This window comes from Poecilia latipinna, unplaced genomic scaffold (genome assembly GCF_001443285.1).
Source record: "Poecilia latipinna isolate Pla-1442-1.1 unplaced genomic scaffold, P_latipinna-1.0 Scaffold1100, whole genome shotgun sequence".
NCBI lineage: Eukaryota > Metazoa > Chordata > Actinopteri > Cyprinodontiformes > Poeciliidae > Poecilia > Poecilia latipinna.
The window spans coordinates 178,846-194,332 of record NW_015113716.1 but is presented as its reverse complement, the minus strand read 5'-3'; the positions used below and the strand labels follow the sequence as shown (position 1 = coordinate 194,332).

General features: G+C 40.6%; 1 protein-coding gene across 1 annotated transcript in view; it reads left to right on the top strand.

Annotated features, from left to right (window-relative positions):
• usp43b (ubiquitin specific peptidase 43b) overlaps nt 1–15,487 on the top strand; it is a 100,580-nt gene that overhangs the window by 71,538 nt on the left and 13,555 nt on the right. The window contains exons 5-8 of the mRNA XM_015052296.1: nt 3,286–3,421; nt 3,515–3,659; nt 8,166–8,328; nt 11,739–11,850. Of these exons, the coding sequence (XP_014907782.1) occupies nt 3,286–3,421; nt 3,515–3,659; nt 8,166–8,328; nt 11,739–11,850 (556 nt within the window). The remainder of the gene's footprint in view (nt 1–3,285; nt 3,422–3,514; nt 3,660–8,165; nt 8,329–11,738; nt 11,851–15,487) is intronic.

Here is a 15,487-nt window from a genome sequence, read left to right as displayed (position 1 = left end):
GGTTTCTTAGCAGAACAGAGTTCGCTTTCTCGGTTTGCAACAGCGTTCAATCTTTAAACGAACTAGAATTAGATTAAAGCAGAATAAGCAGGAAGCTAACGGCTAAAAGGGGCTGGGGTCATCGAACTTTGCTTCCTCACAAAGTTAAGGTAGGAGACTTTTCAAAGTTAAGGTAGGAGACTTTAGACCACCAATGATATTCCGCTAACTAAAAATTAGTTTGAGGTAACCCTGAAGTGCTAATCCTAATCATTAGGTCCGCTAACGCTAACGGTTCCATCTTCCTAACACCTACACTGCAACCAGGGCTTCTCTTTAGACATGTGACCAAAATAATGTACTTGGCTGGGATCATTAGGAGACTGTTTATTTAGCACAATCCTAACATGAAATAGAATGGGGTTCGCTGCCTCTAATTTATGACATCCAACTTATTATTGAGATTATTTTGGTTAGAATTCACAAATCTGATACTTCTAACATGATTAGAACTGAATAAGCCTGTTAAATTGTACATGAATCCTCTTCAGTAAACAAGAGAGCAAATCCATTTAACCAGTATGACATTTTTGAGATTGGAGCACATTTGAAGATGTAGAAGTCCAAGTTCCTGTTGGACTAGCCATTAGTCTCAGTCTCAAGGAACAACTAATCTGGGTTTTTACTAAATGAAGAGTTACCTGCTGCAAGATGCTAGGTCCTTATACCCTTTTGACATAAGCCTAAAATTAAGGACTCTTTAATGTTTTGCTCGATTATCTTATATCAAAGTTTTGTCATGTCTTTGACGGACTCTCCCTTTAGTAAATACTCGCACTCTCACCCGGTGAAGCTCTAGCAAATCCAGAAAATGGAAGAAAACGAGTGACAAAAATGAGCCCGACAGCACACGACTCGAGGCAAAGCGACTCCAGCATCTCATCAAGGGATCTACAAGTAGCTCCCACAGCCGCACACGTCAAAGCGTAGACGTCTCCGATCAGAGGGAGAGTTCATCTGTTTGACCTTCCTTACACGCGAGCCTGGGGAGAAAAAGAACTGCGCTGTCAGAGAAGAACCTAAGAGTAAAAACCTACAGCTCTCAGGCAATTCCACCAAGTATTGACTCAAAGAGGAAAACTTCACAGGGTTATTGAATGACGCCGTCAGAACGGATCCCGTTGAGTTTTTGTGGGAGGATTTTTAAACCGGCAGTGCGCGGCAAGTCGTAACTTTCTCAAAGATACAGAGCTGAAAACTGTTTCTGTACAAAAATGAACCCAAACTGGTTATAAGTCCACCAAACGTTCATTTTTGAGGAGTTTGACCTTGTGACTCAAATGTATGAACTCACAATGACCCAATAGGCGACAGACAATATTTATTATAAACTAACTAAGCTAAGTTCTGATGTTTTAGAGTAGACTTGGTAGGTAGTCAACCTATTGTTTTTTTTTTTTTGGTTTCTTTTTTTAAAAATGTATTTCTACATTGGCTGTTATGTTCCTAATTGTGCTGAGTTTTACATGTTTGACCAAGCTTGTGAAGTTATTGGTGTATTTAAGTGCTGTACTGGTGCTGAGTTATAAAATAAATTTACAGTTCAGTTCATTTATGTCTGCATTTGGAAAAAAATAAACGGTTTTAGTCAATTCAGTTCTGTTTTTCTGTATCGGATCATTATCGGCCGATACTAAACCTCAGATATTGTTATTGTTGTTGGAAGTGAAAAAAATACATCCCTAGTAATGAAGCGAGTATTGATAAGTGATAAGTGATCGGACCAATGAGGAATTTCTAAATCAGGAAGTGACAACTATAGAAGTCATAGAGGCGAGAGCTGAAATCGAGTTACTGAGTCTGGAAGACGAAGAAGTCGGTGAGCAAGTAACAATTCTTTTTAACCCCCCCCCCCCCCCCCATCATGAAAAGGAGGAGGACTGGATTACTGCAACCAAGACTCACAATCTGGCACCTCACGAGAGGCTCACTGTCCTCCTGTTGTGCAGCTTGTTGAGCTGAGGTTTTACAGCTGGTAAGGCATCAGAGCGTCAACCGCAGAGTCCTCAAGGAAATGAGCAACACAGGAAGGAGGAAACGGAGGGAAAATAATGACCACAAGAGCATATAGCAGCACAAGGAAATATAACCGTATGTGTCTACGTACATGCTGTTTTCAAATCTAGAAAAATAAATCCGTCTATATTCTTTTTGGGAAATCTGGATGCATAATGTAGCATTTTCGCCAATAGTTTTCAACTGAGAAAGACGTGCAGAATGTAATTATTAAGCCTCTTTTGCAGTGGGAGTGAGATGTCTTTTTTTACTCTCTCTCTCTCTCTCGTTGGAATGGGTAAAAGTTAAAGTGACCTTGGGGAAAAAAATTACTTTTATAATCGAAATTCATGTCGTTCACATCCTCATTCAATTTTTAACAACTCTACAGACTTTGTACTTCTTAACCTTTATTAACCTCCGCCGCTGGAATACCAACAGAGTCTCCAGTAGGACACAGCTAGCCTTCCATTCGGCATCTTTTTATGAAACGTAGCGGCCTTCTTTCCCCACATGCTGCACATGTGCATCGAATGCTTCGTGAATTTTATTTAATTTTTTAATCTAAACATGCTTTTTGTCCCGAATGCTTCAAAATATCAACAACATGGATCAGTTAAGCCGCTTTTCAGGGGAAGTAACGATTCTGCAGGAATGGTTTGTGGTGCTGCGACTATTTATAAGCCTTCCTGTTTTTATTTGAATTTGTGTGGTTTATAAATTTAGTTTTTATTTCAGAGACCCTTTTTTTAAATACAAAAACTCAGCTCATAATCCATGTTTTTTTTTTTAAATCTAAGTGTAAATCATTTTGTAATTGATTTCTCATGGTGATTAAACAAAATCAAATTTACGTTGATGCATATAATCATACTCGTACTTTAAAATGGCAAAAAAAACCTCTCTGCTTATCTCATTCTGTACAATTGCTGTCTTTTTTTATTTCTTTGGCTGGTTGGTTTTGTCTAAGTAGTAATCTGTTCCTGACTTTTCGTCCACTGAAGAGGTCAGAACCAAGCACTGCCTACTTTAAAAAATGCAATAGAGATCTCCCATTATTTCACACTCATAAAGCTGAGTCCTAATTATTTATTATTTATGCTAAAAAGCATTGCTTTATTCATGGATGCCTTCTTCTGTCTCTTCATGGCAGGGGAGGATCCAAAGAAAGACAGAAAAAAAATGGGGGAACAGAAATCAAAATGGAAGACGCGTTACGTCTGGTTTTCTCTCGTCTTTTGTCTCCATCAGGCCGCTGTGCATCACTCTGGTGTTCAGCACCAAAGGCCAGCGGTACCTGCGGGTCGGGATGGCCGTGCCTCTGTTCGGCTCTGTGGCCTGCCTGAGGAGGATGGTGGCAGATGAGGGCAAGCTCTCTCCAGACCAGGTAACTCCTGAAAACAACAGAACCAGGAAGAGCGTTGTGAGAGGAACCTGAAAGCAATCCGTCTCCTGCGTGTCTGCCGGTGTCATCCTCCAGGTGATCCTCACAGAGGTGTACTCCACCGGGTTCCACCGCTCCTTCTTTGACGAGGACGACCTGACGTGCATCACCGAGAACGACGTCATCTACGCCTTTCAGGCGCCCCCGCTCTACATCAGAGGGGGCTCTGCGCGCATCTCAGGTAGCTGTGGGAACTGAGCTCGACTGTTTTTTACCTTAAAAGTTGTTTGTCACAAAAAAAAAGCGGCGGCGACGCACGCAGACAGCTGTCAGTCTGAGCTCTGCCTCACGAAAAGTATTTAATACAATCCTGGGAGTTTGTCATGTTTTGTCAGGTTACGAGTCACAAACTTTAGGGAGAGAGTTTAAACAACAGACCAGCACAAAGCGGTGTGTGATCGTGAAGCAGAAGGAAAAACGTAGCTTTCAAAAGTTGAGCAAATGGAAATCTGAAAAGTGTGACTTCATGTGATCTCCTTATGTTTGGTAATATTGTTCAGAGAGAAACGGACACATTATGTTTAGGGTAACTAATTGCTCTTTCTGAACTACTTTATTTTTTTTATGTTCACCTGTTGTTTTTGTCAGTTTCTTGATTATTTATTTATTGTTGTGGCGTTAAGGATCCCCATAAGATTTTACACTCACTTAATTAAATGAATTCACCTTAAAAATGCCCCATAAACTTTAACATATTTTGGGTGATTTTAATATCCTACAAAGTTAATTTTTACAGTGTATAAGGCTTGTAAAACAAATCTGTGGTTGAAGATTATTCTAAATAAGATAAAGATAGCTTCTGTGTACAAACTTTACAACTCAGCTTTGATTATCTAATTTTTTTTACATCCAGCTGCAGGAATTGTAATAGACCACACTTATGAAAAAATGCATATGTGCATTTCTATTCCTGATTGAAACATAAGAAGCATTTTGAATGCTTTTCCTTCTATCTAAGGAGACGGTCTCGGTTGGTTTTAGAAGAGAAAAACTGATGACAATGCCTCCAAAACGCTGGTGTTTCTAGCATAACATCAGGAAGTGTCCATTATTCATGAAAAGCGAGCCAAGCAGATTCCTCCATCCAAAGAAGAGTGTGGACTTATGCAAAAGAAATCCCTCTCAGTCATAAATAATGTCTCATTAGAACTGTGTGGTGGCTTCCCAGCAGAGCCTCTGGCCACTCTGCCTTTATTGTGTTAGTTTATTATTATTATCTCTGCCACAAAGGGTCCAAGTTTTTGTGTTGTTGATTTTTAATTTTGGGGGGGATTTGTTGTGAGAAATGTACAGATTAGGCCATATTGGGTTGAAAAATCATTGCTCTTTATACAATTTAATTACTTTTACAAATTAAATGGATTAATTAATCAGAAAATGGGTCGAACTGCCCTCCTGTTGGAGCCACTTTAAGCATTTGGCATGCTGAAGTGAGTAAATGTTCATCAATGCACAAAAAATCATGCAGGATTGATCCAATCATAAATTTTTTGCCTTTTTATTAATTATCTTATTCATTTCATGCTTATTGAATGCAATATTATTGACTGGACTGCCTACAGCACCATAAATGTGGTTTAAATTTAAACAATATGATCCATAAAAAGCCATGAATTGGTTTTTGATTAAATCCTATTGATGATCCTATTAAACAATAAATGTAGATATTTTTAGATGTATCATCCATTTTATCTTGTGTGCAAGTGAAGGAGTGGAAAGTGTCAAGATCCTTGGACTGAGTCTTGGAGAAACGAGTAACTGTAAGATCTTTCCACTTGTATTCGCTCTCTTGCATCATCCTCTTCCCTCTACATATGTTGTATAATGTGGTCTAATTCAGAATGCCTCCTGTTGTTTCATAGTCAGTGATGGAGGGCAGAACCCAAAACGGTTTGAGAACAAAATTCAAAAAGTGCCGTTTGTGGAAGACAAAGATCGAAGGAATGACAAGATTCCTATTCTGTGCATTTCCAACTTACAAAACTTACAAGGGAAATGTCGCTGCTAAAACAGATTTCTCCTTCCATCCATTTTTCCATTTATCCATCGCGACATTTTGTTTGCCTTCAGAACTCGATGCCAGGCCCTTACCAAGCTATTCCCACTATTTGATTGTGTTATAAAATGGCACTGTGCCTGGAAAATACTTAAAACTGCCCCTTCAAAATGTGTTCTTACCGTACCACATCACTGAGAAAACTGTAAAACCCTCGCTAACATCAATCTGACTAAGCCACAGGGGCTGTGCTGTTATGTTGATTTAATTAAAATATTAAAAGTGGCTGTGAAGCAATTCAGCAGACATAATTACACAAGAATATTTGTTCTGCTGTACATGTGGCAAAAGCACCAGACACGAATTTCACCCGACCACCGTTTCTGTTCCCTACATGGCAAAGTGGAAGCAGTTGCTGCGATGTGGAGGTGTTTAATGACGAGCTTAATGACTGTACTCAGTGTGGCTCCACCGGCGTCTCTGTCTGACGCTAAAATGAGTTTGGGGGAAGACAGAGGTACAACGTGTTCACAAGCTTCCTATAGCTACCAAGAGTCAGTCCTCTGCCTTTCTAGAAAACAAGATTAGCATCAACAAGTTTGTTGGCCAAACACAACCTAGTGAATTATGTGACACACACTTTATTTATCAGGGAAAATGCCAGAGCAATGAAGTCAGCATCTCCTTAGAGCTCGTCAGCAAAAGAACATTTCCTGGTAGGTTGCCGCGTTGATTGACAAAACACATTGGACCAACACCGGCAGATAACATGCTACCCCAAATAACTGTGGAAACCTCAACATTAACCTGAAGCTGTTTGGACTTCGTGTTTCTCCAGTCTTTATCCAGATTTTGGGATGACTTTTCAAATGGAATGCATCATGTGCTTTAATCTGAAAAGAGACATTAGAGCAGCAATTCTCTATTGCCCACTTAAGACACTTCTGTTATCTCTGGTTCAGGCTTAACACAAAGAATGTGACGGTCATAGGCCATATTCTGGACACGTCTGTGTTTGGTGAGTGACTTCAGCCAAAGTCCACACACCTTGTGAGTCTCCCTCAAACTATTGAATAGGTTATGATTCACAAACCCTCTGGTAGTGCGTCTTTTTCAACAACACTTTGTCCTTCCACTCATACGGCCCTCTGTGGACACTCTGTCATCGTCTTTAGGCATGTCATTTTATGACTTGCCGTCTTTATGGTTGGATTCAGTGGGTCAGGTGAGCAGTCTACCTATTTGCGAGGACTTTCTGTGGTTCACAGGCTAGGGTTTGTGAAGCAAGTCACTGAAATAATGTAAGTTTTTAAGGATATTCTATGTTAATGAGATGCACTTGAATAGTCTCTCCAAATTCCTTCCCAGTGGATCAAAAACCTCCAAACAGTAAAACCTAGGCGACGTCCTACTCCATCCTTCCCTCTATGAGGGTGAGGTTCCACATCCCCAGAGTAGGACCATCAGGAAGTGGTCAGCCACCCACCTCCCTACTGGTTGGGAGGAGCCTTCCCATTACTTTTGAGCAACTTTTTCTTCACAGATTCCCTGGAGTTGAGGTGTAACCACCAGGTGCACTCTTCACCCAGAGATTGTCCCTGGGTAGTCTTCTTAAACCTGAATTAGGTTTCCACGTTTGTGGTTTTCTGCAATTAAGTTCCTTGAAGTCGTCTCAATCTAATCGCCTGTGATGATCAGAGAGGTCAAAACCCCGGACAACATAGCATTCAGGCTCACAGCAGTTCTCACAGCGCTCTACCACTTTCAGGTGGCATTTTCTTATGTCACAGATTTAACAGAATGTCCTCATGCTTTCCTGGCTATACTTAATGAGGCAGGACTAAAGGTCAGTGTCGTGTCTTCACGTTTCACTGAGAACTCGTGATTTGCTCTTGTTGCAGAGTTTGCTGCCAAAGTAAATGGAAGCACATGATTAGGCAAATTTTCTCGCTCGCTTCATTAGAGAGACATTAAAAAGTGAAAGACTGCATAATAATCATTACACTCTCTCTCGTGGGCAAGACGCTGAATGCTTCAACAGAGGCTCGGCTGTTTGTGAGATCCTCTACCGTGGAGTTTGCTTTGTTAGTGATGAATTGGGAATCATTGACGTGTAATAAAAATATTGTGGTTTTAGGAAGGGACAGCTGTCGCAGTCGATCGATGCCTCGCTCCAGTGTCTACAAGTTTTCATTTATCACCTCGAACTTCTCTCGAGCTGACACCCGAATTCGCCTGCTTTTTGTGACGACAAAGAAAGCTTGTCCTCTTTGACGTTACATCTCCCAGGGATCTTATCGTTTCAGCTTTCCTTCTCAGTCAGACGCACTCCTCTGCGCTAGAAGAGACACGATGGGGAGGCAGGGGAGCAGCGTTGCTGCCTGGCACCCCACCAGGACAGGATGTGCAGCAGATACGGCCTCCCGCTGATAGAGCAAGCCGCCATTGGTCCATCTGCTCCCCCAACTGAATCACCGTTCTTCAAATAGAATCTGCTGTCTTGCCAATTTGTGTATCTAAGTAATCTGTTTCAATCCCTCGTTTGAGGTGTTAACTCAGGTTCAACGGTCATTGTCTCTGAGCTCACAAAAGCACTTGAGCTGTGAGCTTATCTATGCAAGCAGTGTGAAAAGGAGAAAAATGAAGGGTTCTCCAAATACCGTTTCCTGTTTCTCCTGTCTCTTTACTCAGGGTATCATCACAGCTTGCCGTCCTCTCCTTACTCCTCCGGCCCTGAGGGTCAAAGGTTACCTTCCTCTGGAGCCTTATCGTCAGAGTTCCTCAACCACGGTGTCCCAGTCAAGATCCTGCTGCTGGTGTGCAATGCTGCTGGAACAGGCCAGCAGACTGCAAGGTAAATATGCTAATAACAGGTTAGAAACCACACCAAGGCAATGAAGACACGTCAAGTTTGGGTTTAAAGTCGGACATAAAAGCTCCTAAAAAAAGTGTATCTGTTCACGTTGCTCGCATTAGATTTCCACATCGTACTTGTCTGTAATCTTCAGGTTTCAAAATCTGCTTTATCGACTTACCGATTTTAAATAAAAGTTAAAGAAAACACCTAGAAATAAAAGCATGTTAAACTCCAAAGACAGTCTCTACAGTTTGTAAATGTTCTTATTACCCTGTGGAAAGAAGACGATAAAGTAGAGGGAGACAGAAGGTCATTAGTGCAACCCATTTACTCAATTACACTGTTTAACTCATGAATGGATTTTCCTTACAAATGTGATAACCATTTAATGGGAAATAAGCGCATTATCTAACTCTAGACAATAGATTTTTGGGGGGGAAATAATCACCAAAGTACAAATTCTCTTTTCTTTAAGTTTATTTTTGTTCTCTGTACAATTTGACTTCAAGGGTTTTAGCGCTGTCAATCACTCTCGTGCTCACCCCCTTCTGCTTGCTTCTTGCTAAGCTACTGCTGGTTTACCAAAACGTAGCCTGCCTCAAATGCTAAGGCTAGTTAGCATAGCCATGAATGATGGCGGATAAATGGTTTTCCAGTAACAGTGAGATGTTTTTCCACTGTTGGCACATTGAGCAGCGTACACGTGATTGATGGACAGCGCTAAGACACTCCTCCTGGCTCTGATTGGTTGTTTCTGGTCGGGAGCCGTGCGTTTTTGGCAGACCGCTGAAGTAGCTCAGGAAGGAGGTGGAGGACATCAATTTTTATTTTTTTTCACAGACTGTCTCATATCAAACTGTCACAACATGACAATACGTGACAAAAAGTAGTTTTGTAAACGTTTCATACTGCACCTTTAATCACCCTGATCAACTTAAATCCAGTCCCCATCATATGTTGCTCCCCCTCTGAAGCTCGGAAAGCATTTCTGGTTCTCCGTTATAAAATAAGCTCAAATGAATTTGGATCTCAGTGAGGTTGGATCCAAATCAAGCGACAGCTCTAACATCCGGCACCACGAGGAGCACCGTCATGCCGTCTCACTGTCACGGTCCAAAGAGGTCAATACAGGTGAGATGACCAACACCGCAGTGGAAACGTTAGCTCCCATCCACGAGGGCCGTTATCTCTTTTTCTCCTTCAGACGCCTTTCTGTCATTGCTCAATCCACCCACACACACACACACACACACACACACACACCTCTCCCTTCCTCTCTTCAGATGACAGCTGGAGAGCCCAGCCAAGCCAAGAACATGACATTGGAGTCGCACGCACTCGGTTTTCATTCCCAGATCTTTCTAGAATAACATCACAGGTACATTACCGAAAAGAAAACAGCACCAAACTCTCCACTTTCTTCATATCTCTAAACTGTGAAATCATGTTTTTAACGTGGAAAAATTCCAAACGTTCTTATCGTCTCTTTTCCAAAGTTGGGATGGAATCTGTGATGTTTCACTTTGGTCACACTTTTGTGCTCATTTTCTGCGTGGAGGCAGGTGAAGACATAAAACACACACACAGACACGCATTCCTGAATTCCCGGGCTGTAAGGAGAGACTTTATTGCCTGATTTGCAGCATTTCTCTGATGGATGGGAGAAATGCACAAAGCATGTCCTGCAGCTTCAAGGACCGACAGACACGCACGTTTTTGGGATGACTAAATGCAACCTTGCATTAAGCCGCTAGGACATCGTGCATGTCTTGTCTGGGCGAAGCAGACAAAAGTCTAGACTGTTTCTGTTAAAGCACACGAAGCTTCCCAAATACCTCAGCAGAATCAGGATTGAACGTGTGTGCTGTAAACAGAAACAAGCCTTCTCAGTAGGCTGACTTTTCTGGATTAAATATCATTTTTTGACCTCATAAAGTGTAGTTTTCATTTCTTATCAAAATGAACAGAAATAAAGACTAAAATTTTAGTCTGTCCACAGTTAATCCGCATATTACACCATATTTACCATGTTTTTTTATGATTATCATTTTTAGCTTACTGTAGAATTCTACTTTATTATTATTTATTCAACTTTAAGCTAAAAGTAAGCTAAAAGCTTTTCATTACAAAAAATTCAGCCCTCCCCACCCCAAGAGGGCTCCCAAGAGCATCATTTGATTTTATTTTGTAGTGCACATTTTTAGTGACAGATTTTAAAAGTAATAGACATCAAACTTGCCAACTTGTTTACTGTAAAATTCAGTTTTTGTCTGCAGATGTTATTAAATTAATATCCCACACTCTCCATTTAAAAATGCAAATTAATTAGAGCATATTTTCTTGTTCGTTGTTCCTGTAAGGTTAAAATAGTTACACCAGTAAGATGTGAGTTAATTACAAATTACACTAATATTAGAAGGTATGTTACACACATCGTGTAGCCGAGGAACGATGACGTATCTGATGTTGACATGTTGGTGTGGGGGGGGCCTGAATTAAAATCTGCCTTGGGCCCCTAAAAGGCTTTCACCGGCCCTGCTAGATGGCATAAGTAAAATAAAACAGATACGTAAATTAACTTAAAACAGAGTAAAAATCAATTCATTAATCAAAAATAAAAACGACCCAAAAGACTCAAATTTCTATATGTCATATGATCATATCTCAGGATTCTTATAGGAAAAAATACCTACATAAAACACAGTCAAACCTTTAACATAAGTAATAAACTCTGAAAAAAGTTTTACTGAATTCATCCTGGTGTTCACACGTTGCACCTTTTGTTTTCCAGCTCTAATCCCAGCATTACGTTATTAATCTGTTGATCATATTCACTCCAGTTTCCCATTTTTTGGTTAGATTCAAGAAATAAATGAACTTTTCATTGGTATTTGTCTTTTTTTTTTTTTTTGTCTGCTACCCTTGCCATCGTCTCGTTCAATCACATCCTCACTCCAGCTTCTGTTGTCGCATCTCAACGAGAAACGATGAGAAAACAAAACAATAACGATGCGTTATTAGCGTAATGCAAAAATATTGCCATGAAACAAATTAACTTTGCGTCGTTATGCACATCTCTCCCTTTCTGCCCGGTTACTGAATGGTTCTGGATGCTCATATTGTTTCATCATAATAAATCTCCCCGAACGCTGGGGACGGCTGCCCTCAATTAGACGTGTGTTATAATGGGCATGTCATGTGATCCGTCATCTCTGAGAAATGATTTTCCCTCCTTATCGTCCTTCTCTGCCCTTCCGTTTGCGATGAGAACTGTGTGCCAGTGCGCCGCATGACTAATAAAAGAAATAAATAAAAAATAACGTGAGCATCGTTATGACTGAGCACAGATAATGTGGGTTTAGTTGTTCCATTTTGTGTCATCGATTATCTTTTATGTTTGTTGGAAGGTTTGGGCCGCCGTTCCTAATGAGGGAGGACCGGTCTATTTCCTGGGACCAGCTCCAGCAGAGCATCCTCAGCAAGCTGTATTACCTGATGATCAACGGCGCTCACGCCCAGGTAGCCGCTTTACACCAGTATTCATGTGACGGTGAACGTGAAACTGTTTTGTTTTGCTTCCACTACCGTGTCTTTCTGCCCCAAATGGATGGTAGGCATTTATTTAAAGGGGAAAATATGACAGTTTTATGCTCCTGTTTGGGTCTCAGCTTCTTCTAGAAGCACTTATCCCTTCGATGTTACTGTTTTTTTGGTGTCTGGAAAGTTAACCAATTCAAAAACCTCCCAATTTTTGAGTCAACTTCGACGGGGCACTGCGCCGTTCCCTTGGTCAGTTGTGAAATGGCTACTGAGGAAAAAAACTTGTTTTATTGTTGACTTCCCATTCAGAAAACAATTGCTGCATTCTTGTTGATTGTGCAGGAGGCTCTGCTTCTGCTTTTCAAAGATGTACGGTTGTACATTTGCCCCTGTGCTTGCAGCCGTTTTCATGTGCGACTGTAAACATTGAGTTTTGGGCGTGACCAACTCAACGGTTGGATTTAAAGTGACAGGAGGCCCTACAACAGAACTGAAATCTCATTGTCTCAGAATGATTTTGTGCAAAAAAAAGAATGTAATCAGCATAATTTGTGCAGCCTGTGGAGTTATGCTAATCTGTTCAAGGAAGCATAATAGGTCACCATTAAGAAGCAAAAAATCTTAAAATATTGTCACTTAAAGCAAAGTAGGCAGCAAATGAGGTAAAAAAAAATCTCAAATCAGCAGTAAAATAATGTATGGCAGTAATTTAATCAGGATATTAAGTATTAAAAAAGGGGGTAAAATAATGAACCGTCTATGAAATTTATAGAACCTATATCGAGCGTCCATGTGTGAGTGTGGGTGTGCTGTGAGCGCCGGCTGGACCGGGACATGGTTTCCGTCTGCCACATCGGCTGGTGCACCTGTTCCTGCGCGAGTTTATTGACTCGAGAGAGAGGAAAGCATGGCCGCCCGACGGCGCCGGGTAAACCCGGTGGGAAGGGAAGCTCCAGCCGCAGATGGAGGGAACCGCCGCTGAACGTCTCGCGGCTCTCAGCGGCGTGGCTAAGTAGCCTCAGGTGATTTGTTCCCTGGCCAAGTCACGGTCCACCGCAGGAACACAAACAGAGACTGGAGCAGAGGATCATGTATAGAGAGTGTTTTTCAATGAATAGAATGGTAACGGTATAATAATGCAAGATAACATTCTCGTAGATAAAAAAAACTTTAAATTCTGATGGATGGTCAGCACTGGAACCGGAAGACATTTTAGCTATCCAAATAAACAAAACAAGAGAAACAACAAATTAAATTATTTATAAAGTCTCTGTAAGCAAAATTGTCCTTCAAAAACAGAGCTAGTTGAGACCAAAGCACCAAACTGAAGACATTTATCATCCAGTTTTTCGTAGAAAAAGAGTGAAAATAAACAAAAAACAACAAATCATGAAAATAGAAATCATTGATCTTGTTTTATTTATCATGTGATTAATTGATTTATTGCTTATTGTGACACGCCTGGAGTTTCCTGCTTGACCTGGAACGTTTTTATGTAGTTATTATTGAGAAGGGAGCTGAAGCCAAATGAACACCTCTCTTTCCATGCTTTCATTCATAAAACATTTTTCAAACCATATATAAATTTTTTTCTTCAACTTCAAAACTATGAGCCATTTTTTTGTTGGTCTCTCATATATCTCATCCAGAACAAATGTGCGTAATTTTTTGTCTATATTCCGCTAATGACGGAAAAAAAACACAGTTTTGCAATTGTGTTGTTTACATGAGAAGAAATTAAATGAAAATCACACAAAAAGACATTAAAAGTTATGGCAGCGGCGGATGTAAACAGTTATTTGACTTGTAATTTGTAATTTTTGTAATTTGTAATTCGGCCGTCAGGGGAAACGACTGCGTCTTATTCAGACGTTGAAATGAAAAGATCTTGATACTTGGAAGCAGCGACGTATGTGGCATTTTGGGGAAATTGTAGTCAGTTATTTCACAGAAGAGCTTTGGATTCAACACGCTGGAATGATGCCCAACTTTTTATGCAACACTGTGAGAGCTCTGGTGGAGCCAGCCGCACATGAACAAAAACAAACCATCATCCTCCCACCACTTCCTGTCGTCGTCTTTGTCGTTCCTGCCAGTGGTAACATCCGGCTGTTGATCACGTGATTCCTCTGATGCGAACAAAAGTGTTTCCGTTGCAGTTTTGCATAATACATCTAATTTGATACATCGACAAAACATCTCACCCAGCACAAAAAAAGTTTAGCGAAAACTTTGTTTTTTTCGAAATTGCAGTGTTTTCATTAAGCTAATTTATTTCCATAATTTCAAGTTGTGCAAAGCTATGGTTAATGGAAACGCAGCTTTTGAAATGCTGTCTTGATTCGACCAAAAAAAAGTGAAACATTTTAGGGGCTGTGAATACTTTTTTTAACGTATTTTAAATCTAAATTTTCAGTTGTTGCTGGCTGACATAGTAAAGAAAAACTTGGTCGTTATTGCTTCCAAAGGCGAATCAACAAAATATTAATACTTAAAATAATTAAAAAGCTGTGAATACTTGTGCATCCCTTTTCTTTCTTCTTTTTTTTAAATAAAATTTCAAAACACTCAAAAATCTTGTTTTCCACCTCATCATTACAGGGTAGAACTTTGAGGAGAAACATTAATTTAACCCGATTTAGTGAAACACAACAGAATGTTGAAGAAGTGGAGCACCGTGTTGAACAGGTGGCATCCTTCCACGCTGGATTTCTACCCCATTTATTTCACAATATTTATAAAATCACTCTGCATGCATCGTTTTTGGATTTCACACACCTGTGGCCAATTATTTGAGCCAGCCACCAAATATTTCTGATCACACCATCGATCTCTCTTGCACCTTTCTCGACATGGTTAGCTACGGAGTAGAATGTTGCTTTTGTTCCGACGGAGTGAAATTCAATTAAGCTTTCTGTCAATCTCTCGACCAAACAAACGGCTGTTTTGTTTCCACACCTGCTGTCAAGATTGTAAAACCAGAGAGATGATAATGCAAATTCAAATGGAGGCGGCCGTGCCGCTCATGTGGTCAAATCAGTTATTTACTTCCCGGGAGATAAGTGGTCCTTTAGATTCATTGTTTGCTCACAGACTCGGTTCCTCCCAACGAAGACGTTTGTGTGTTTTACCGTGAGTGTCTTGGTTTCGGTTGTGTAGCCAAACGGAATCGTAGTCGCGCGTGAAGCCAGGTGACGTTTATTAGATGCAGCGCGGGTGATGATATGTGCAGCGGGTCTCGCCGTGCTCTCCGAGTCAGAGGAAGAAAAGAAGACACAGATGCAGTGTGTTCGCAAACTCCTTCAGAGATCGTCTTTGTGCCCCTCGCCGTCAGCCGTTTAATTAAAGCCGAGCTCATAAAGCGTAATCAGTTCGCTGGCGCACACCTTCGCCAGAGAGGGAGCGATGCTCAGAGCAGATGTTTGCTCCAAACCTTTCATCTCTACAGAATTTTTGGTTTTTTTTTTTTTTTTTTTTTTTTTTGCAACACCAAATTATTCTCCCAAGTGGATTTTTAACTCATTTTAGTTTCAGCGATGGTGCAGTTCCCAAAGCATAAATGTAACTTTTTCACAGCCATTTTTTTTTATTACTGTTGCTAACATAATTTAGCATG